A 23566-nucleotide genomic window follows, 5' to 3' on the forward strand; every position below is an offset into this window, starting at 1 on the left:
GGCGGAGGCATCGGCCAATCGGAGCGCCACATGGGGGTGATTGATGTGCGGCGCGGTGCAATCCGCTGTGCAGGAGAGTCAAAACATGCCCGCCCTCCGGGAGGATTCCTGACAGGCAGGCCAGTCAGCCAATAGAAAGCGGCTGCGAATTGAGCAACGTCGCCTCTGGCCACTCAGCGCTCGAGCAGCGCCTGTAGGGGACGGGACCCGCCGAGAGGACGGGGCTGGGGGGACAGCCCAGGGGAGCTCGGTAATGGCGACGGGTTCGGTAAGTGCTACAAAGTTTCGAGCTGCCGTTTTTAGGGGCTGCGGGGTTCCGACGGGGGACGGGAAGGGTGGGGGAGGTCGGGGAGTAGTGGTAAGGGTTGCAGGCCGAGCCGAGAAAGGCGGTGGGTCCGGTCTTTTGACGGCGAGAGGAACCTCGGACATTGTTTACTGTACGCCTTCCCTGACCGGCCCCGTCAAGCCGCCATCCTCCGGCACCGCTGGGTTGAAACTCACGGGGTGTGCCAGCCCTCTTTAGGCCCCTTCAAACCACGAAAACAAGCGGAATTGGGGGGGTATCCCCCTCCTTGTTTTCCCGGGGAGCGGCTGCCCGTCCCGGTCTGTCAGAGCGAGGGCGCTGTGCCCGCTGCGGGAGCGGTGGCTGTGCGGCACGGGGAGTGTTTGGGGTGTCCGTGGGTGCGGGTGAGCCCCGCGGGGGCAGCGGCGGCCGGGGCGGGGGGGCCCCCCCGGGCCGGTGTTACGCAGTTCGAATGAATGGGGCCGAGCGCGCCTGCGCCGTGCGGCCGCGGGTGTAAACAAGGTCACGTGACGGGCGGGGGCGGCCCTGAGGGTGTCGGTGAGGGGGGCCCGGGGGGCTCGGCCCGGGGGTCCCCGAGTTCTGTGGCCCCCGAGCCGCCCTGCGAGCTCCGTGCTCAAGGGGCTGGAGCGGCGGGGGCAGCGCGGCCCGCCCTGCGTCAGAGACCGGGCCGCCAGGGCTTCGAAAACATGGTGAATCACGCTCTGCCTCGGCTGCGCGCTCTGGCACGGCCGGGGATGTGCAGCGAGGATTCCTGATCAAAGCAGCTGCGCCAGGAAAAGTCCCTGGTGTAGATCCAGTCTTGCCAGTGTGTTGTGTTTTGCTTGGAGAAGCTGTTCTCCAAATTAAACTCCGTCCAGCTTATTGCTCAGGCGTAGACTTGGCCTCAAACTTCGTCAGAAGGTTGGGGGAAGAAAGGCAAAGAGCAGAAGGAAAAAAACCACGGGAAGCACTTCCACCCAGGCATTCCTGCGCAGTGCGGTTTGGGTGGATGCTGCCCAGTTCCTGCTGAACCCCTTCTCAGCCAGTCTTTATTTACTTTTCTCCCAATTTTATTTTTGTACCTCAGAAATAGACATGGTTGAATTAATAAAGTCTTTGTTAGTAGTGCCATTTGTTTTAGCATGACAAATTAACTTACTTTAAAGCACATTTTCATTTAGCCTCCAAAGACAGCCGCAGTAATTACGGTCCTTTGAAGCATGGTTCTAGACGACATTTGACACAACAAATTTTCAATGTAAAGTTGAATCTTAAAAAATCTTTACAAGATAATTAATGATTAATCCCCTTAATTTTAAACCATTGAAAGGCTGAGGAGAAGGACGTGATGTCCACAGCAGGCTTTAATCAAACAGAATAAAAAAATTAAAAGTAAAGTTGGGCACTTTGTTTGTTTTTCTCTGTAATTCTCTTTCAGTTTCTTTGTAATTCATTTGTTTGAGGATTTTTTTTTGCTTTTGTACACAGATGGCTTTGGTTTAAAGAAATTCTTATGACTTGGAGGAATAATTCATTTCTCAAACAAGTATTTTTCTTGTCAGACTAGTATTTTCTATCTGTACCTTATCTCTGACCTTCAGAGTGTTGGGATATGAGGACATATACTTTCAAGTCTTGGCACCTGGCAGGAAGGAAAGAGAAGACAACATTCTGGAAATAAGTTTGCTTCCTCATTTTGGCAGGAAAATTGGAAAGGAAGAGAGGAAAAAAACCCAAAAAAAAACAGGGCAGAAGGAGGGAAAGGAAAGATGTAGATAAGCCAGAAAAACAAGGAGTGGCTTTTCAGAGTTGATTAGTTGGAGATAATCTTCAAGGTCCTGACCTGTACTACTGAGGTCTGTTTTTTCTGTTCAGAAATAACTGAGCTATCTGCTCTTGTCTGTAATTTTGCTGTCCCTCATGGGTGACAGGGGTATAAATTGTGTTAAAGGTGTCTTTTGGAGGTGAAAGTAATGTCACTGATAGTTTGAGCTGTATATTCTCATTTCTGTGACCTTTCTTCTGCTTAAAATCAGAATAAACTGATGTAGCTTTGTAGTAGAGCCATTTGAGTAGAATCAAACATCTTTTTATGTTTAGCATGCAACTTTATATAAGTTTTGGATATATTTGAAAGTTTAGGAGATCAGAAGGGTAGAAATTATCCAGTCAAAACCCTCCTGGACATGATCCTGTGCAACCTGCTGTAGGTAAGCCTACTTTAGCAGTGGAGGGGGCTGGACTAGATGACTTCCAGAGGTCCCTTCCAACCCAGTCATTCTATGATATTAAAATATTACACTTTTTCAGCAATTGTTGGTATTTCTCTAATGTAGCTTACTTAGTGGACATGCATATGGCAGACTTTTCAGGTTTTCTTTCATACTAAACTGTGTTTCCTGCTCTTTCGTGAGAGACTCATGATTATTTCTTCAGGGACACTTCATTGAAGTACATGGTAATCATGTTATGGTATCTTTAATTCATCCTCATCTGAAGAAAAAAAGTAGATAGTCAAATTACTAAAGATTGGATAACACTGTTTACCGGCTTTTAGAGGCAGTGGCTGTGTAGAATAAGCACTCAGTTCTCTGCTGTAGATGATTTAAAATAATGAGTTTGGTATAAATGTTACATTGCTAGGATTGGGGAAATGAAACAGAAGTGAAATCTTCCAGTAGGGGTTTCATCTTTCCATTTGCAACACAGGGAAGGCTGTTAGGAGTCCTGCATGTTTGAGACTCTTCCTGGAGGCCAGAGATGGGAAGGGTGGTGGAAAAGGTTCTGCAGAGACACCAGTGCTGAAAGGATAACTGGGGAAAAGGTGGGCCTGATGCTAAATGACAGAGGAGACCTGATCTCACAAGGTTAAGGACAGCATTTTTGCTTTGAATTTCATTTTCCAGGCCTGTTCCCAGGTTCCTCAAGTCCCTGGGTGTAGCAACTTGTCTCTGAGAGAGCAAGACACTTCTTTGTCTGTGGTAGAAGCGGAGCAGGTGAGGGGCATGCTGGTTCTGTGAGGCATCCATGCATGAAGCAGTGGGACCAGATGGGATCCCTCCAGGCCAGTCGTGGGTCACAGAATGTTTTGGGTTTGAAGGGACCTTAAAGTTCATCTGGTTCCAAGCCCCCTGCTGTAGCTGGTGAAATATTATGAGGATGGTCTCCAAAAAGCAGTGGATGTGGTGGCAGGATGGCTCCCAATAACTGAAAGAATGAAAATGTCAGGCTTCAAGGAGGAGGACGTGGGGAAGCTACAGGCTGGTCAGCCTTACCTTCATGTATTTTATGGGGCAAAATTCTCCTGACAGCTATGTCTACCCTTTTTGTAAGGCTAGAAGTTGTCTGGGAATAGCCGGGACAGATTAGCCAAAATCAAATCTTGTCTGACCCATCTGATTGCCTTTTTGTGATGGGCTTAGTGGCTTAGGATACCAAGTGAATGTTGTTTATCTTTGCTTGAGTAGTGGTTGAGGAGGTAGCTCCAGACTTGAAGGCAGTGGGCACAGGCTGTGGGAAGTTCAAACCTGCATAAGGAACAGCTTTACAGGAAGAGTGGTTACTGGAACAGGGGAAATGCCAGGGAGTCTCCATCCTTCAAGATACTAGAAACTCAAGTGGCCAGGCCCCCAGGCAGCCTCTTGATTTCAGAGTTAGCTCTGTTTTCTGTAAGGATTGTACAAGATTATGTCTAGACACCCCTAAAATATGCTGTGATACTCAACTGACTAATGAGGATTTAGAGCCCTGGTAATGAAGTAGTATATCAGATGCAACTTAAACCAGTTCACATATTTCTAACCTCTGTCTTTCTAAAGCCAGATACTTTGGAGCATCCTAACATGGTGTGGGAAGTGAAGACAAATCAAATGCCTAATGCAGTTCAGAAACTCCTTCTGGTAGTGGACAAGAGAACTTCAGGGATGAATGAGTCATTGGAGTTGCTGAAGTGTAATGAAAACCTGCCCTCTTCTCCTGGATATGCGTCCTGTGATGAGCACATGGAACTTGGTAAATAACATGATTTTTTTCAGAGGAAACTGAATTCTGAAGTTTGTTTTAGATTTCCTATACTGAAATTATTGGAAGCTGACTGAATGAAATTGCTGATTTTTAACTTGAGTAGGTCAGGGAATTGTGACTTCTGAAGGTCTTACTTTGCAGTCACTTTTCCCTTTAACCCATTTCTAGTTCTGACACATTGGCCTGTTGACTCAAATGTGTTCTTGAACTCACAGCCACAAATTTCTGCTTCTAATCCCCAGAGGAGCAGGGTTTTTTTGGCACAAGAAAAACAAACAGAAAGCTCAAGAGCTCCTCCTAAAGGGAAATCATGTTGCTTTAGATCTGCTGCAAATAAAGATTACAAGATAGAGGAACATTACTTCAGTTCTTAACATACTGGAGAAAAACAGCATGTGCTTAAGAAAGTAGCATTATAATCAGTGAAATATTAACATATTTATTTGCAGTTATGGAGTGATTAAGATTAATGATACTTAGTTACATGACAGCACATAGCACAGACTTCTCTTAACAAGCTGGGGTCTTTTCTGTTACTCTGTATGGGATAGGAAAGGTTTATATTATTGGTAGGAATTCACCCTACCAGGCTGTACACCCAGCTTTCATGATTTATTTAATTTATTGAACTGGTTCCATGGCAGAAACCTTTTACCTTGAGCATGGTCTGATGTTGAATTTTTTTAGTGTTGAACCTTCAAGGACAGATTAACTGTCTTTTGTGGAATGTTTTAGTATTTAGTATTTTAGCGAAGCATGTTGTTTTTGAATAACAGTGCTGTATAGTCCTGTATAAACTGGTCAATCTAGTAAAAACTTTAAAATCAGAACCAAATCTAGTTACCTTATTTTTACTTAAATTTCTTCTGTGAATATATAATTGACTAGTGATGTTACTATTTCTGTGGCCATTTTTATGAATAGGGTTTGTGAAATGTTGGTAGTTGTGATATGAGAAAATAAAATTACTTTATTGTGCTTCCTTTTTCTTCACCAAATTTGCAAGGTTTGGTGTCAAATTGAGTAGACAACTTGAATATAATTATGGTAATTTGTGCCTTTGTTTGTAGATGATCTTCCTGAATTACAGGCTGTGCAGACAGATTCTACCCCACCTGCACTTTTTCAGCTTGGTGCTGATGTTTCACATCAGGAATGTTCAAGGCCTTCATGGAGCCAACATACCTCAAACAGCAATGCAGAAAATGCTTATTCTTCTGAGAATGGGGTGAACTGGTTGACAGAATTAGCAAATATAGCCACAAGTCCTCAGAGTCCGTTGATGCAGTGCGCTTTTTATAACAGGTACTGACACGCATTTCAGTTTTGAAGTGTACAGATTTATAATCCTGTCTCCAAAATATTTTCTTCACTCTTTACACACTCTGACTTTGAACTAGAGCCCTGTTTTTTGGTCTTTTTATTTGTTCTGTCAAAGTAAGCACAGAACTCGTCTCAGAGCCTGTTGCAAAAGCTGCTTAGTTTCCAGCTGTGAATGGCATAGGATGATATAAAGACATTGCCTGTCCACAGCAGGCTCAGAACTTATGGACATTTACCTCCTGTGAGGCAACAAATAAAAACTAAGAGGAATTTCTTACATTAAATTACTAAAGCTTTCTAGTGCACAGACTTCAGATTTTTATTTTTTTTAAACAGCTAACTGGAAATTAATGCAATGTGTATTTTAGTGATAACTGTCTCAAGTTTGTGATATTCTGTAAGGTTGTGAGCAGCAAGTGTGGGACCTTGGAAATTTCTGGGCTTCACTTTTTACTGTACAGCTTTTCTTAGGTTTATAATCAGAAAACTCAATGCAATACTGTTAATAGTATTAATATGCAGCTGAGATTTAATCATTTGGACAGAGCAGTTGTCTTTATATTCTCTGAAGAGCAGACTATTTGCTTCAAGATATTTATAAAAACTTCAGCACTGTGCTAAGGAGATGACACTATGGAAGTAGTACTGTCATTTGGGTGCTGTTGAGAACCTATGCAGGAGTTATGCTAAATGTTCTCTTTGCCTGAGTTTGCGCCCTTTAATCATCCCGTTGGAATACTGGTGTGTGGGAAGTTTGTTTGGTGTTCAAGCTCTTGCAAATGGAAATATTTGCAATAAAAGCATTTTAGAGTAATGGCAGCAAAGTCTCATGTTCTCTTAATGGGAGATATTTTAAAAGACATGTTTCTGTTGTAGATCATCTCCTGTTCGCATAATAGCAACAAGCAAAAGTTTACATTCCTATGCACGTCCTCCACCAGGATCTTCAAACAATGATCCTAACTTCTCCAAGAACGATGTGGATGAAACACCAGTCAGACATGAAAGGGTGAGTTGTTCTGAAACATTTTAAAATAAGCATGTATGAGAAATGGATTAAGTTTTTTGACAAGGGAAACTAGTTTAAAAAAAAAAATCTGTTTAGTATTAATACTATTACCATTTAAGCTAGATTTTCTGTAACTTTTGTTTTTACCACACTGGGTAGGCTTGTGGCACTACTTCATATTTTTTGTGATGAAATAACTAAGATAGCTCTTCTTCTATTGTGACTCCTTCTATTGCAAGCTTTATAAAACTGTTATCTTGTTTGAAGCCTCAAAAAGAAATATAAATCCCTCTCCTTTGAAATGCACAAAACCTGTCCATCCTGTGTCTCCTTTTCCCATATATTAATTTGTATCTGAAATTTGTCTGTTAACAACAGTGAATTTTCTCCAGTGGTTTTTATCTACAACTGCCTTGAGCCTACAGCTTCCCAGTAACTGGACCATAGAGTAATGTGCTTTAAATGATTCTGTAGATGACCAAGGAATGATGAGGTGTAAAATGCCTACACATGAGCATAAGATAATCCATAGGAATGAAATGAATCTCAGAGAATGAAACTCAGAAATGGCAGGATGCATCTCAGAAAAGGAGATCCATTCATATTTACTGCATTGCTTTAATCTTTGTCTTCATGTTACATTCCTATTAGTATTTAAGGTAAATGATGCCACAAGTGCAAGTTAGAGACTTTCTTAAGACATAAGACCAGCCCTAAAATACTCTGCAGTAAAATACCAACACCATTTTGCTTTTTTTTAATAGGCGAATAGCGAATCAGAATCTGGCATTTTCTGCATGTCATCACTTTCAGATGATGATGATTTAGGATGGTGCCATTCCTGGCCCTCAACTGTTTGGCATTGTTTTCTAAAAGGTAAAATAACATGTATCATCAAATAAGTATTTGTTTTATCTTGTTTTGGTTTTTTTCCTTGTAACACAGACTTTTTCAGCTAACAGTAATGTTCTTTTTTTCCTTGAAAAAATCTGTTAGGCTCTCGTTTGTGCTTTCATAAAGGACGCAATAAAGAATGGCAGGATGTTGAAGAGTTTGCAAGATCTGAAAGCTGTGGAAAAGAGGAAAATCTCTCAGTCAGTCCTTACAAGGTAGCTGTTAGCTCTAATAAATTCAGTGCAATACCTGTAGCCAAGACTTAGTTTCTTACCTTACCCCTGTGCTTTTAATTGCTGTCTCAGGAAAACAGGTTGACATTAATGTTGTTTAGAGCTGATCACTGTGCTGTTTGTGTATTTCACAGAAAACCACTTGAACTGAATTAATTTATGCATGTTTTGAATGTTCTGTCATCTTTATTAAATTCTAGCAACATGGAAATGCAAATTAGAATATTGTTATTTTTTAATACAATGTATGATAATGAGTATACACCTTGACTATATGCAGGTATATGCTTTTCTTGGGGGAAGTGTTTTGAATTATATGTGTGTTAACAGGACTATGGTTCCAATGGTTTGAAGTTGATTTCTCATGAAGAAAGTATTTCCTGTGGTGAGTCAGTGCTGAAGCTGACTTTTGATCCTGGCACAGTGGAGGATGGCTTGCTTACCGTAGAATGCAGACTCGATCATCCATTTTATGTTAAAAATAAAGGTATGAAATACCTCAAGTACACTTGGTTGTATATTAAAATATTCTCAGAAAGTGATTGCAGATTTTGTTGGCATCCCATACTGTTCAATAAAATGATAAAAGTTGTGATGTAGAAACAATTTACTTTCTTTGTAAAGAAATCCGGATTATGAACAAACAAAAAAACGCGTAAAGCCATAAAGCTCCGGGAAGACTACCTATCTCTTAAGGAAAGATTTAATTTGGTATATCAATGGAGCTCAGAAAAGCAGAAAAAACAGGGTGGGGGGAGACAGGAAAACTGCAAGTAAGGGAGGCTTTTTACACTTGCTAAAAATGGAACTTCTGATGTTAAAAGTCTCCAGGTTTTGATTCTTTTTTGCTAGAATGAGATTTTATTTGAAATAAAAATAAACTGTTTGCAGTAAGAATTCTCTAAGTAAGAGTTTCTGATATTTCTTTTGGGTGAAAGAAATTACATCAGAACATTTTTATAAAATTATGTAATTTCAAGATATAGGATTGCTCCAATGAAGAACCGGAGAGATTGTCTGGCCGTTTGTCTAATTTAACTCTTTACCACTTCAGGTTGGTCATCTTTTTATCCAAGCTTGACTGTGGTACAGCATGGCATTCCATGCTGTGAAATGCATCTTGGAGATCTGTGTCTACCTCCTGGACACCCTGATGCCATTAACTTTGATGATTCAGGTGTTTTTGATACATTTAAAAGGTAATTTTTGGATAAAGTGGCCTCAGTGGTTCTTGTATTTAATGAGTAGGCACCTTAAATCTGGGAGAATTTGAAGCATTACATAGAGGAAAGAGAGAATAGTTTTGGTAATATGAGATAAATGATAGGGAAAAATGAATACTCAGTACTAGGAAAACTGTGTAATTATGTGCTCTGCTAAACTGCAAAGTAGTGCCTTGGAGTGAAATAACTTTTTAGCCTCTTTTTCTGGTAGTTTAAGGCAGATTAGATAAAGTAGTAAATATATATCTTGTCTTTATAAATTCTCCATGTCAAGTGGGTTATGTTTGAAAAATCTAGTACAATTTTCTGACAATAGTCAGGAAACAGTCTGCCAGCTGTTATCTCATGCTTCATATGCAACAATATGTCTGAATTATCTAGTAGTTTCTTAGTGGTAAATGCATGTGCAATGGCTTTAGAATACAGTATGTTCATAATTAGTTCTTACTATTTTTGTGTATTCTGTTTTTTGCCATTCTTTTATACCTGACTTCAGAGTTTGGTTCACTTTGGGGTTTCCCTGAGCTAGAACGTCAACCAGATAACCTTCAGAGATCCTGTTCAACATAAATTACTCTAAGAGTCTAAGGAAATAGTAAAGATTTTTTTCATACTATTTTAGGTTTAGTAAAATCTATCTTTTCCTATGATGTTAGTGCCTTTTTAGCATCTGTTTTTAATCCAGTTGCACTTTGTTTCTTTACAACAGAAGAAAAGGAATTATAGACTTTTAGCAGTTCAAGCCCTGGGAGCTCTTGTATGATTTCAGTCTGGCATAGAGCAAGTTCAGATTGCTTGGTTTCACTCATTTGCTGTCTGGGCATTTTTCTTAACACCTATTGTGAACAGCATATTTAGAGAGCTGTTAGAATCATGGTAGCTACATGTCATTGAAAAATCTGGATTTCTGGCTCCTTACTAATTTGCAGCCCAGCTGAATACTGCCTTGTACTTCAAATTCCTTGTCTTTCTGGGCAGAAGGGAGTGACTGAGAGAGGGGCATGCAGCAGCTGCAGCTGTGATAACAGGACAGAAGAATTAAAAACAAAATTCTGTTTCTGTGTTATGGGAAGGAGATTATGAATAGGAAGGGTGCTGGCCTGTTGTAGAACAGATAGGTACTTTTTCCTTATCTCATGACAGCCTGCAAGACAGTCAACATTTTCACTTCTTTGCTGCTTTGTACTTTCCTGACGGATGGTGGAAGCCACTTGTCAGGCTCCTCTTCTGTGTGGTTCTGTCCCACAAGAGGAGCTGCCTTTGCAGATGGGGGCTGGACTGTCACATACAGTGTTTCCTTGCAAGTAGATAGTTCTACTTGGTGGTCACAAAAAAGCTCTTCAAAACCCTTATTTTGGCCATAAATCATCCAACTATAGCCACATTGAGCAGTAGGTAAGAGGAGCCTTAGCATGTATATGTTCTATGTGTATCACTTTGTGGTGATAATTTAGTGGTTTGGATTTATGATTGATTAGCCCCTTTCCAAGAGTGTTTTTCCCACCTGGAGATGGTAACAGAGAGTATGTGGAGTTAAACTACTTCTTTGGTGAATAGAGGTTAATTGTAGTTGTTGGTCAGCTAAAAATTGCAAGAGTTTGTCGTATTTGGAGGTCTGAATTTTATGGAAACAAGTCGTCTAAGCTGTTCCAATACCTTGAGGAGGAATGTCGCAATTTTGTCACTAGAGGGCAGGCGTTTGTCAGCACAGCATCAAATAGTGCGACGTCACGGGGCTCTGAGCGGGGTTTTGACCTCACTGGAAGGTTTGTGTGTAAAATACTATGTATTCAGCTGTCTAGAGAAGTTATTTGTACAGTAGTGGATATAATATAATTTATTTTAATATAGTGGTTTCATATTTGCCATTAGTATATATTTGCAAGTGAACTCATTGCATTTCTTCCCATTCTGTACTTGTCGTTCACTGATCAATTTGATTTATGGTAAGGACAGAAGCAGAAATAAAACGTGTGTTTAAAAAGAGGATGAAGTTTGAAGACATTGTGTAGTTGACTGATACATACCTGAGGAAACCGATACACAGCAGAACATGTAAAGTTGCAGTCTTCATCACATTGAAAAAAAAACTAAAATACTAACTTATCTGCCAAAGTCTTGTAGTTTTTTTGTTTTTCATACTGACATCCACATAAAGCACAAATCATTATGTCACACAAAAGAGGGCAAAATACTAGAAATATAGTAAAATTGAAGAGTGAACAGATATTTAGGGATTTTACATGAAAATGACTCGGTGGCTTTATGATCTGTCTTTTCCCTGTAGTTACGATTTTACCCCGATGGACTCCTCTGCAGTGTATGTGCTCAGCAGCATGGCTCGCCAGCGTCGCGCTTCGCTGTCCTGTGGGGGATCAAACAATCAAGATGCTGAGAGATCAGAATGCAGTAGTAAAAACTGTGCCTCTGCTGCATCGTCACATCTTTCCTCCAATCCTTTGTACAGCAAAGCTGGCAAAAGCCACAGCTCAGGGACTGCAAGTACTGTGAGTGCCACTTCTCCAAACAAGTGCAAAAGACCAATGAATGCCTTCATGCTTTTTGCCAAAAAATACAGAGTTGAATACACTCAGATGTATCCAGGGAAAGACAACAGGTAATGATACAAACTGTAGTTTTGCTACTACTGGTGAGTTAGAAAAATATTTGACTCCTGCTTTTAGATTTAAATAACCTAAATTTTGCATTTGAAATAAAATGTGTGTATTGTTTTAAGAATAAGTTTTGAAATATATTAATGTATAGGGTGGTTTATGGGTGGACTGTGAATATTTACAGTACTCGGTGAACTTTGACACATTTCTGGCAAACTTCTGAGAAAACATTGGGGTAAAGCAACTGATACATGTATATGTGTGCACTGGCAGAGGAACAAATACAGAACCGTCATTGTTTACAATGATGAGGTGCTCTGTTCATGTGCTGTAATGGAAAAAAGGGCGTTTCTGGTTCTTCTAATTAAGTCTTGACATATTATTGCAAATTGGTCATGAAGTTACCAGCATTGATTTTCAGTCTGTATATCCTGTTGAAGAGTAGAGTAATGATAAATTGGGATATCTCAAAGATCATAATCCAGACAGCACATTGCCAAATTTTGCTTGTCCTAAAGGCATTCAACAATCTGTCAAAACTTGCAGGAAGAGTTATATGACTGTGTTTGGGGGACAGGTCCTTATTTGTTTGTTCTTTTGTTCTTAATCTCTAGCACATTTGCTTCCAAACATTTTTTTATTAAGGTTTCCATTACATATGTTTTAAGTAATATTTGGTGCTAACTGTGCATATGTAAATAGAAATCAAAACACACAAACATGGACTGATCTTACAATCATATTTTTTACTGTACATAATTTTACAAAAACTGTTATTGTAAAAACTGCATTGTGACATAATTCTAGAACTAAATCTGGTAAAAATTAAAATTAGCAGGGCTTTGAAAGGGGTTTTACTGTTTTATAATGTTCTAATAAGGAGGCTGTAACTGGTGCTGAAATAAAAAATCCTGCCAGACAAATCCCAGCCAATCTTGTATGTCCTGACAATGATGCTGTGTAATGTTTATAGTAAATGAAGTGAAACAGATCTGCTGCTTTCACACACATTGCAACTATCAATGAGAAATGGAACAGAATGTCATCCAGGAAAGTTTATGATGGTTATATATTTAGTTGAAAATGCTGATTTCAAATGGATGTAGTGAACTGGAGCTGTGGCTGCATGGATGTGAAAATGAATTGAGTATTTCAGTGAGCAAGCAGGACAGTGAGCAGGTTTACCTTGAAGGAAAGAGATGGCAAAGTTACAAGTACAGTTCAAAATGCACTGCTCACTGTCCTGCTTGGAGGTCAGTGCATTTGGGTGCAGTTCCATGGTATCCATAAAACACAGGATGGCAGAAATAGCAGTGATAATTGATACAGGCATTCAGCTACTGTCACTCAAGTGTTGCTGAGGTGATGCCTCATTCATTAATTTAGCTGCTGGGAGGCAACTCTCATGTTTTTTAAATATAAGTTTGTGTAATTTTCAGATTACTGTGTACATCTTACAAATAGTAGCCACTTCTGTACAGTGGAGTTCTTATGTTTGCTGCTGTTATTTCCTTACCAGAGTTGGAAAGTACAGAATTTGAAGTATTCTGAGTTAAATGGTCTGTTCTGAGACCAAGCAGCTCAAGGCATGTCAGCAAGACAATGAGCTTGTAAATATTCAAAGCACAACTCAACAGTCACGCAATACTTAAATGGACTGCAAAACCATGTTTGAAAACCTGGTGTTAGGGCTGCATTTGTTTATTTTCTAGATACTCTTCAATGTAACACTGTAACTGCAGTTGAACTTGGTTGTGTGTTCAGAAATTCTTTGAGTAGTGGATCTTCTAGAGATGAGGGAAATCATATTTTTGTTTAAAAGATTTCATGGTACATTTTTATTTGGGAAGGCATGGCTTTTACAGCAGACCTGCTCTCTCTGGGTCACCATGTTCTTTCCTGAGGGTGTGAGTGATCCAGTACAAGCTGGTGACCCAGAGCAGACAGGTTTCTGGTGATATGCCTCTGGATACTATCAAAAGATGAAAAACCTGCTAATTAAACTGGTTATGTTTGCTTCTGATGACAGACCAAAGTTACTAGTTCTCAGTTTGGATAGAAAAACAGAAATTCTGTTGCCAAAGAGACAGCCTGTGCAAATGGGTTTGATGGCAATGGGACGTGGTGTCCCCTGCAGGAGTTTGCTCTAAGGAGTCACCAGAGCACATGGCAGGGCAGGCTCAGGGGCTGTCTGGGCACTGTGGGAGGTGGTCGGTCCCTGTGTGCTCTGCAGCTCACAGAAACTTGAATGGCACCACATGGCCTTGCAGGAGTCAAATCCATTTTTTTGCTGTTGTGCAGAATTGCTCTGTGTGCCATGTTATGGAAATACTTGATGACATTCTAATTGTCTTGATGCAGTTTGAATATCTTTGCTGCCAGCATGGAACTCTATTAATAGGAGAAAGAAAAGTACTTAGTTGTGTTCACCTTTTTCTTAGAACCTGTCACAGAACTCTCATTGCTGTAATCCAAAGCCAAAGTGTACAGACCACTTAGTAGCTTTAACAGTCATTGATAAAAGAGGTGTTGTTTAGAGATTTTCATTCAGCTAAAAGATGGAGTTAAAGATTTAATGGGATATTGATCCAACATTTGGGAGTGCAGTTAAGCAATATGGCAGGATAGTACAGGGAAATGTTGTCAAAAGACCTAGAGTTTATAAGGAAAGGAATTAGTTCAGCCTCTGGAAATGGTGATAGATGTGTTAGAACAAATGGTTCCATTTGCACAGGAATGGGAACTTACCAGTATGTTCCACCCAGGATTGATTAAAGGTGGAGGAAGCTACAGGTATTGATTAAATAGACATGGGGACTTGCAGTTAATCAAATATTTGGCTGAGGTCATATTCAGTTCATTGCTCTAATTATTAGAGAACATATTTTCAGCAAATCTGTCATATGATCTTCTAGTATGAAAGTAGAGCAAAACAAATGTGATTACCATTTGGTGGTGGTTTTTGTAACATCTCTGTTTTGCTGCTTTATGCCAGTTGCTGCATGTACACACTTTGAAATGTTAAAATGTGCATTGACCCATGCTCAGCTAACACACAAGTCTCAGCTGTTTAACTGTTAAAAGAACTGTGAGAAGATAATCACAAATATGATTATTAAAAATTTTGATACAGCTGATTTCTTCCTTGTGTGTTAATTCCAAATTTAACTCACATATTTTTTAAAGTGCTTAGAAAAAAAAAATTAAAAAATAAAAAAAATCTTGGTATTTCTTAGCACTGTCCTAACTGTACTGTAAACATTTATCTTGCAGAGCCATAAGTGTGATACTTGGCGACAGGTGGAAGAAAATGAAAAATGAGGAAAGAAGGATGTACACACTAGAAGCCAAAGCCTTGGCAGAGGAGCAGAAGCGTTTAAATCCTGACTGTTGGAAAAGAAAACGAACAAATTCTGTATGTTTGTGAAGCAGTCTTTTTCATTATGCCATTACATGTGTTCAGATGGGTGACTACAGTGTGTTTTGTTCAGAATAAGCTGCTTTCTTAGTAGCCAAAACTCTCATTTACTCCCCTGTGTTGTGTAACCTGCTTTTGGCAGTTTGGCAGAGACAGATCAGGAGAGGGTCTGTCTGAATATTTTATGAGAGTTCTCTGGATTCTGTTGTACTGAAAGTTAGTGTGCTTGTGAAATGCAAAGGAAGGGCACGTGGTCTTTCACTTTGAAGTGAGTTCATAAGGTTGCACCTAAACTTTTTTATCTTCTGTAGAAGCTTTTTCTTTACCTTTTTCTAGTTTTCTTCCTGATAATTTATATCAGCATATACAATGATACTGAAGGAGCAAAATACTTTTTCCCCATGAATCCCCTTCATTTATTACTCTGTTCAGTTGTAAAATAAATACAGTAGATAATACTACTTCTGTTGCAAAAGAAATTGTTTTCCATTTTGTAGAAAGCCATCAATCCAAGAGTCTGCAGCAATATATTAGTAGGTGGTGGATGTATTTAAAAAAGAGAAGGGCTTTAAAGCTGAAACATCATGTAAAGCAAACATCAAAAAAGGAGATTCTGCTTGTCCAACAAGAAAAGTAGATTGGAAAGAAAGATGCACGGAGTGCTTGCCAAGTTCTTCCATTTTATATCTGGGGAGGAGCTTGAAGAGTGGTGTGAACTTCATCTACATGGTTGGTGAAACCATCCATCCATGTGGTTTCAGATTTCATCCTCGAGTTACCCCCTTTTCTTTGATGTGTAAATGAGGCTTCTTTCTCAAGAGCATATACAAGTGTTGCCTTAAGACTGAATAAGAAATGCTCCAACACTGAGTTGTTTCTTTCTGCTGCACTTACTTTGTGCAGTTTCCAGTCCCTTGTTGCAGAAGGTTCCACCAAACCCCAGCTGCTAGGAACAAGCTGTTTTTCTGTTCACTGCATTATTTTAATCAACAGTGACAGCTTCTGTTACATTTCCTTGTGGGTTTAGTTAAAATAGTATTATTTACTGATTCTGCTCTTACACTACTGCAGTTTTGAGCTTTGGATGGTGAGATCACAGGCTCACCTGTGAGCCTAAAGCAGTGCAGAGGCATCTTTGTGTGGATAGCTGAGTAGTGATGTGTTTGCCCTGCCTTGTAGTAGGAGTTTCCTTGTCCCTACAGTCTTCAGGCCAAGAGAACAGGATCTGTAGAACCTGTTTCCTCAGTGCTACAGCAGGAAATACCTTTCATAATTGTTGTAGTTCAGTGAACTGAGCTGTTAGGAGTCTGGTAACCTTACTCAGTAATGACAGTGGGCTCTAGGCTGTGACAGAGACGTTGTGATGGTCTTTTGGTGATCAAGGAATAAAACTGTCTGGTTTGACCTTTTTGTTTTCTTCTTAATAACTGACAAATGATTTGTGAATTTGTGGCTTTGAAAACAAGTGTTGTGCCCTTTGCTTGACCTGGTTTTCTCTTCTCTTTTCTCAGGGCTCACAACAGCATTAAGCCAGAATTTTCCTGTAAACTCTGTATTTACAAAATGGCTGTTGCTTGATGGCGGGAAGATGCAAGATCAAGGTCTTACTATTTGTTGTGACTATGTGTGACCATAAAATACTGGCACCATCATGGAAATGATCTGAGTGCAGATTTGCTTTTTACAATAGAACATTAAGTAAGCTAAAAACTATCAGCATTTTAAACCAAATTGCCTTATTTTTCTTCCAAACTTCATTATGTATCAGGTAATATAGGCTTGAAAATGGATATCCTGTGGTGCTAAAGTACTTTAGAAAGAGGCGAAGGAGATATGTATAAATGTTTATTTTTAAAAGAAAATGTACAAAAAGGGGAATTTTAAAATATGTAACAGCTGTTTATATACATTGATTCTTATTGCTGATTAATATGTATTGCACAACTGTATTATTAATTGCGATTATGAGGCCTGGGATTTTCTGAAATGGCAAAGTGTATTATCAGCTTCCAGCTTCCCAGCCTGCCCTGCTGCCAGCAAGTCACCAGAACATGTGGGAATGGAGGGTGTGGTGTGATGGCAAGGGAGCTGCTGCTTGGGACTTCACTTAGAAAACTTGTATCCACAAGGGAGATATTTTTGCATCAGCTGGCACTAGTGAGAGCTGTCATTTTGTGGTGGAATCAATGGCCCGGGACAGGATGAAATGAATAAATAGCGTTATCTCAAGAAAAGTGGTGCTGTTGATATCATCACCATCATAGTTATTACTCTGTGTTTTGTCTTTGCCACATATTCTACAATATTTTATTTTGCCATAAGACATCTTTATGGTGGGGGCAAACTTTGCACTTAACTATATGTGCAACACTTGCACTTTACTTTTTTTTCTCCTCCAGCTGTCTAAAATTAGAGCAGGTGTGTTAGGATTACAATTGCTTCTGCTGTGAACATTTACAATCATGGCTTTTCCTGTACTAAACAGCTGTGCGTTGTTTTTTTTTTTAAGAATCACAACTGTAAATTTCAGTTTATGACACGTCTACATGATGTTGCCCCTAAGATTTTTGCACACTATATTCTTGTATATTATTTCAAATAAATTCATTAAAATTTGGTGTTGTGTATTTTATAAAATGAAGACTAATCACGAAGTCAGCCCTGCAGCAATAAGCACATTCTCCATGGAAGTCTTTATACGAACCCATCCAAAGTATATTTTAATGCTTTGCCATTAGGAAGCTAGTGAAGAATTTCAAATACTATTTTCAAGATTGGATAGTTAATGTTCTTTATTACAGTTTAAGCAAAAAGAGTTGAAATTAATATAAATTATTTCTAAGCAAGTAGCAGTGCAATAGAGAAGCATTTAGGTTAGTTATAAATATTTTTCCTTGTGTTAAAATTAGTGATTTTTAGATGGAAACTGATGATTCAAATGTTTCAAAAGTACAATTTTCTGAATACGGCTAAAATGTATTCAACTGCTTAAAACTACTTGTAGGGAAAGAGCTGCTTCCTTATTTGAGATATTCAGCAATTACACTGTAATATATGAGTTCTAATTTTAAACTTTTCTAAATTCAAAAGGAATGCTTAAGAATGTTTCAATTAGATGTAGACTTACAGCACATAAAAGTTGTACCACTTCCTTACAATATTTCTGTATAAGTAAGTTCCTGTAATGTGAACATAAAGCAAGAAGACAGAAGTTTCAGACATGAAGGAGGTAAATGTTTCATTGTAAAGCTGATGTACTTGGGGATAATTTACATGAACAGTGAAGATGTATGTGGCACCAAAGCCCCCAGCTGTGTTAACGTCCATTCCCTGGTGTGAGAGCATTGTCCAGCTGTGTTCACTGAAGAGCTGACATGGCTTTCTGCAGCAGCTGAACCATTATGGGATAGACTGGCGCAAACTCCTTTCCCTCTCTTGTTCTCACTGACTGAACATAAGCTTCCAGTGCACCGCTGAAAAAAAAAAAAAAGTAAAGCAGCTAAAGCAATTAAATACTGTAAATTCAGGATCTGCAACAGAAATTAATTGCCTTCTTCCCTCCTGCAGAATTTTCCTCAGATGCTCCTACTTGTCTGTGGAAGGAAGTGAGCAAGGAAGGCCTTGCAAAGCTTTGTATAATTGTTCTATGATCTTTAGCTCCTTTCTTGCACGTTTGAAGAGCAAACAAGTTAACATTTAAATAAGCAGCAGCATGTTGCAGATGGCTTGAAATGACAGCTCTGACGCACAGACTCGGGCTCAGTGCTGCACTGGTAACCTTTAGAAAGGGAGAGAATAATCTCCAGCTGCTGCAGACGCTGAGAGTGCAACTTCCAGCATGAAAAGTGGGGCACTGGTGAACACCCGCCATGCCCTGAGGTGATTCCTGGCACAGCTTTTTGAACTCCCACCATCCATCCTCAGAAACACCGTGCTAAACCCAGGCAGGGCTTGGGCAAGGCACGGCCTGGCTCTCATACATTGTCACAGGATATCACACGGAAGAGTCATCATGTGTGAACTGCACAAATAAAACACTGCACAGCTAGAAGGGGCAACTGTGGTAATGCTTTACAACACAGGATCACCTTTCAGCTAGCATTCTAGTACACAGTATTGTTGAGTGACAGTATTTGTAAAACAAACACTCTAAGTGTTCATCTGTTGAGATTCCAACTTACTAATTCATTAAGTAGGCCAAGCTAGTGTTGCCACACTTAAATATAGCTTTGAATTTAATTTTCTTCTCATTTTCTGCTTCTATTTCTTCATGTAACTGATACAATCATCTTGGAGTTTCCTTCTAAAATTTGCTTATATTTGTGCTATTTACAGCAAAGCTGACATTAAGAAAATCCACGAACAACAGGCCCCATTTCAAGTGGAGACTAATACAGCTCCTGGTATGTGGCTGTTCCTTTTCTAATACAGAATGTCACCACAGCCCTTCCAGTGCTGCACTAACACCAGTGGGGTCCTGCCACGAATGCGGTCACTGAGCAGGGAGTGGTTCTGGATTTTGTCTCATGCATTTCTTTCCGGGAGTGCAGGATGCACCAGCACAGCTGCTCTGCCAGTGAGGGAGCCCGCTGGCTTTTAGTAACTTGGCAGGAACATTCCCAGTCCCACTGGGAGAAGGCAGATGGTGGTTGTGCACATCTGGTGAAGGGGTGGGGGGCACCAGGGTCAAGGGAGTTGGTAACACAGAGCAACCACAAAGCTGTGCCTATAAATACACACCCACTGCTGTAGGATGGTGGGCTCTGGAGGCAGAGCTGTATTTATGTTTGCTGCTACTTCCAAGAAACAAGCCTTTGGAGGAACCCTGCGTTCCTGCACGAAGAGTTCACAGATTTGAAGGCAACACTGCTCCCTGGTAGGTGCCTGCTGGCAGCTGGCAGCAGTAGGCAGTGAATCAGGCAAGGCTTAAGGAAAGCGAAAGTACTGAAGAGTGATATTCAGCCCATGTTTCACACACACAGGCTTCTCCTGGCATAAGATGGTAAGAGAGGAGCAGCCAAGATCCCTGTGTGATGCTGCAGCTCTGACAAGCCTCAGATGAGCCCATCAAACCTGACAAACCAGAGGAGATGGTAGGAACATACAGGGTCACAATACACTTGGGGCCTGTGAGTAAAGCTGCTGCCACATCAGCAAAGGCTTGGCCCCTCCTCAGTGACTCAAGCCCATCTGTGTCAAGAGCATCGCTGAGAATTTCCAGCAAAGTTCATTTATCAGCAAGTGGAAGAAGCTCCTGAGGCCTGTGCTCAGTTCACTGGAGAGACGAGTCTGAGCTTTGGGTTCCGAGAAGCCAATGACAGCTATGGCAGCCCGGCCCCACGAGCTGGTCCTGGGGCTGCTCCTGCCAGCACTTCCCATCCCCAGAAATGCCAGCGCTGATCTGCCAGCCTCACTGCCAGAGCACCAGGAGGAGCTGGCTGTCCCCACATACAGTCCCTGTTAATGGAGTTTGACAGGAGACTGAAGCGTGCAACTGTGCAACCAAAGAACCTGAGGCAGCTTCACTTCTGAGCTCAGGATGGGAATGAAATGGCACAGCACGAGGTAATTCCCACCACAGCTCCTGATGTCCCTATGCAGCATCCAGACCTCACAGTCCCTCTTTGCTGAAGCCCAGGACATATTGTCTAGGGGGACACAAAAGAAGGATGGAGTGGATTACTGAACAGCTGAGATGCTTCAGAAAAATAAAATTATCAAGCACAGAAACAGTTCCTCATGTTGGCCTTGGTGCACTTGAGAGCTCTTCCATTTTGATAACAACTTACTCGTGAGCTACTGCTGAGGGGTCCACACCAGGTACAAATGCACTGTAAGGAATCTGAATTTTTGCACAGACCACAGCAGAGAAGAAATCCCTTGTTTTTTGGAAAGAATATTTATCTAGCTAAAGTAAACCTGACTTTTTTGCACCTGGTCAGCTCCCTGAAAACGTTCAGCCTGCTCCTTCCCAATGGTCCCTGGGGAGCAGCTCACTTCCTTCCCAGCAAAAGACGTCAGCATAATGAACTGCAGAGAGATTAGGCACATCCACAGGCTTATTTTAAATCCCATGATTGAGAGAGAAAAAGTGACACTGGGGGAATGGGACAGCAGGAAATTGTGCTTTTTAGATAAAAAAAAAAAGTCTCTTGTAGCAATGAGAAGCCAGCATATGATGAGCAGACTGAGCAGCAAGCGAGAGAGGCAGGCAGGGAAGGCTTAAGGATGACATCAAGGATGCCATCCTGATGAGTGGAGGTGCTTCAGAAGAGTCAGAAATGTCTCACATTTCCACTCAGGTGAGCACTCAAGTGCTCTGGTCAGCAGTAATTGTTAGACATGTTACATGTTTGTTACCTGCTACAAAGAATTGTCTCTTGTATTAAAAAGACAGCTGAGAAACTCCTGTGAGTTTTCTTACTGTAGCTGTCATTCATCATTTTAAATCTCCCCCCTTGCACTCAGCAGTATCCCTATCTTTTCCTTTCTATACATTCCTCAAAGTTTGTTGGGCTCAAATAGTTTTTTGAAGTCATCAAAAGCTAAAAATAGAAAAAAAACCATATTGACCTGCTTAACTTAGAAAGCTCTAACACCTCTTGGTGAAGTTGTGGGTTGGCAGCATTATCCAGATGGTAACACTGCTATCCCTTAAGTGACTTATCTCCTTGCTTTGAAAAAGCCCTTGGAAAAGATTACAGAGATAACCAGATAGATGAAAGGGAGAAGCTTTACCATAAGAGTAGCACCCAAAAACTCAATGTGAGCCCTTGATAATCCTTTGCCAGACTGTTACTGCCATCAGATCAAACAAGATGGAATGAGATTTCGAGGCTATGCCAAGTGCCATACAGCAACATTACAGTCCTACTGTCACACCTTCTAGGAGCTTGTATCTTTTTGCCTTCTCTCCTGCCCCAAAAGAATCTGATTTAACTTGCAAAACCAACTCCATCAGAAGCAACTAAAAGGAGTTTTGCAGGTCCCTTCTCCTGCACTTGCTCTTTTACTGTAGCTTTGCTTGCATTCTTTCAAAGAGATAAGAGTCAAACTTCACAAATATGACCAACCTGAGAGCATCACAACTCTTAGCCACTCCAAATGCAGCCAGTAATATCAATACTGTAAGTTGAATGCTCAGGCATTTTTCTAAAAGAGACCTTGTACAGCTTTACACTAAACAATGAAAATATAAGCTTTCTGAATACTCCAACAGCATTCACTATTTTCCTGTGTCCCACACTTGCATCTCCAGTACAAGTATTTAAGCACTCTGAAGCGGAATGTTTTAATAATATCATAATCTGTATCATAATATACACTATACAATACTATAATATAAATAAAATAATCAGTAGCTTTACCTGAAACACTTTCTGGTAAAGCAAACTGGCCTGGAGAACTCCCTGCTCCCTGTGCCCACCCAGGGAAGGCCAGGGGCCTGCTCCCACACAGGCAGGTGTAGGAAAGCAGTCGAGGGGAGGATGAAAAGCTTCTGCAGCTGCTGGAGACTGGTAGGAAAGAGGCAGCCACCGTCACCTGGAGCTCCACACACTACCAGGGAATTGTGGTCAAGCTCAGGATACTCCTTTGCATTGCTGCCTGTGGGAATGACACCAGGAAGTCTGTCCATTCCTGGTAAGGAAAGGTCCAGGTAGTAAAATGGTACAAATCATGAATGCAGAGAGAAAGGCTGTTTGGAGTCCAGAGAATAAAGGTGAGGTTGCTCCAGAGTGAGAGGGAGGAATGGGCTGGAAGAGGTAACTGAAAGCACCAATGGTTATAGAGTAGACATTTTTCCAGATGTTCATTTGGGATGGGAATTTTGTTTTGCTGAAGACAGTCAACAAATCTTCAGGGTGGGATTTTGGAACTGCAGCATACAGGAGTATGGACAGTGCAGGATGTTGCTTGTGGCAAAACAAGATGATTGCTGCTGCATGCAGCCAGACTTCAGTGCAGGCTGCCTGAGTCAGGCAACTTGGAACATCACAGGAGCTGCTGGGAAGCCTACCTGACTAATTTGGGGTGATAAATGAATTCAGGGGCTTTGTTAACACTTGAAATGCAGAATTTTCCATGACATTTTGGTAAGCTTTAGCACTCCTAGCTCAAATGAGCTTTTGTAAACTATGCTGGCAGTATAGGACTCGATTCAGATGCACCAGTCTACCATTAAAATTTTGTGTTTAAAAAGGCAGGCTTCACTCCTATTTAAGACACTGTAAAAACACCAGTGCTAAAGCAGTTGTGGAAAAATAAACAGCACTATGGGTGAAAGCAGTATCATCAAGTCTCCAGCACAGAGGAGATCACAGCTGTTGTCATATAAAAAGATGTAATATGTAGTTATATTATTGTTGTTTAAGATGCAAGAAGCCCTGTTTATGTAATATACAAAACATACTCTTGAAGGGATTAGACTAAATAATGCCCTAAATTCAGCATCTTCTAGTCTAATAAAGGACATAAAACCTGTTCAGCAATCTGTTTCTATTTTAAAAGACAAGCTATGGTATACATTACAAATATTGTTTGTAAA

At 40.6% G+C, this 23566-nt stretch overlaps 2 protein-coding genes across 4 annotated transcripts in view; one reads left to right on the forward strand and one right to left on the reverse strand.

Annotated features, from left to right (window-relative positions):
* Positions 1 to 177: 177 nt before the first annotated feature.
* Positions 178 to 17637, forward strand: LOC131573618 (HMG box-containing protein 1-like). Of its 2 annotated transcripts, none has more exons than XM_058827745.1 (11): positions 178 to 268; positions 4102 to 4294; positions 5377 to 5611; positions 6506 to 6638; positions 7403 to 7514; positions 7635 to 7747; positions 8096 to 8252; positions 8820 to 8964; positions 11276 to 11605; positions 14877 to 15018; positions 16533 to 17637. In XM_058827745.1, exons 1-11 carry the CDS (start codon positions 254 to 256, stop codon positions 16548 to 16550), a joined length of 1593 nt encoding a protein of 530 aa, XP_058683728.1. In that variant the 5' UTR covers positions 178 to 253; the 3' UTR covers positions 16551 to 17637. The 2 variants fall into 2 exon arrangements, with proteins under 2 accessions (XP_058683728.1, XP_058683729.1); XM_058827746.1 differs by having other exon boundaries at positions 185 to 268; positions 4106 to 4294.
* Positions 17638 to 17801: 164 nt separating this feature from the next.
* The window catches only part of LOC131573617 (conserved oligomeric Golgi complex subunit 5-like), a 175335-nt gene continuing 169570 nt past the window's right edge, over positions 17802 to 23566 (reverse strand). For both annotated transcript variants that reach the window (XM_058827743.1, XM_058827744.1), the window contains one exon: positions 17802 to 18494. In XM_058827743.1, the coding sequence (XP_058683726.1) occupies positions 18380 to 18494 (115 nt within the window). In that variant the 3' untranslated portion in view covers positions 17802 to 18379. The remainder of the gene's footprint in view (positions 18495 to 23566) is intronic.

The sequence above is a fragment of the Poecile atricapillus genome, chromosome Z, assembly GCF_030490865.1.
Source record: "Poecile atricapillus isolate bPoeAtr1 chromosome Z, bPoeAtr1.hap1, whole genome shotgun sequence".
Lineage (NCBI taxonomy): Eukaryota > Metazoa > Chordata > Aves > Passeriformes > Paridae > Poecile > Poecile atricapillus.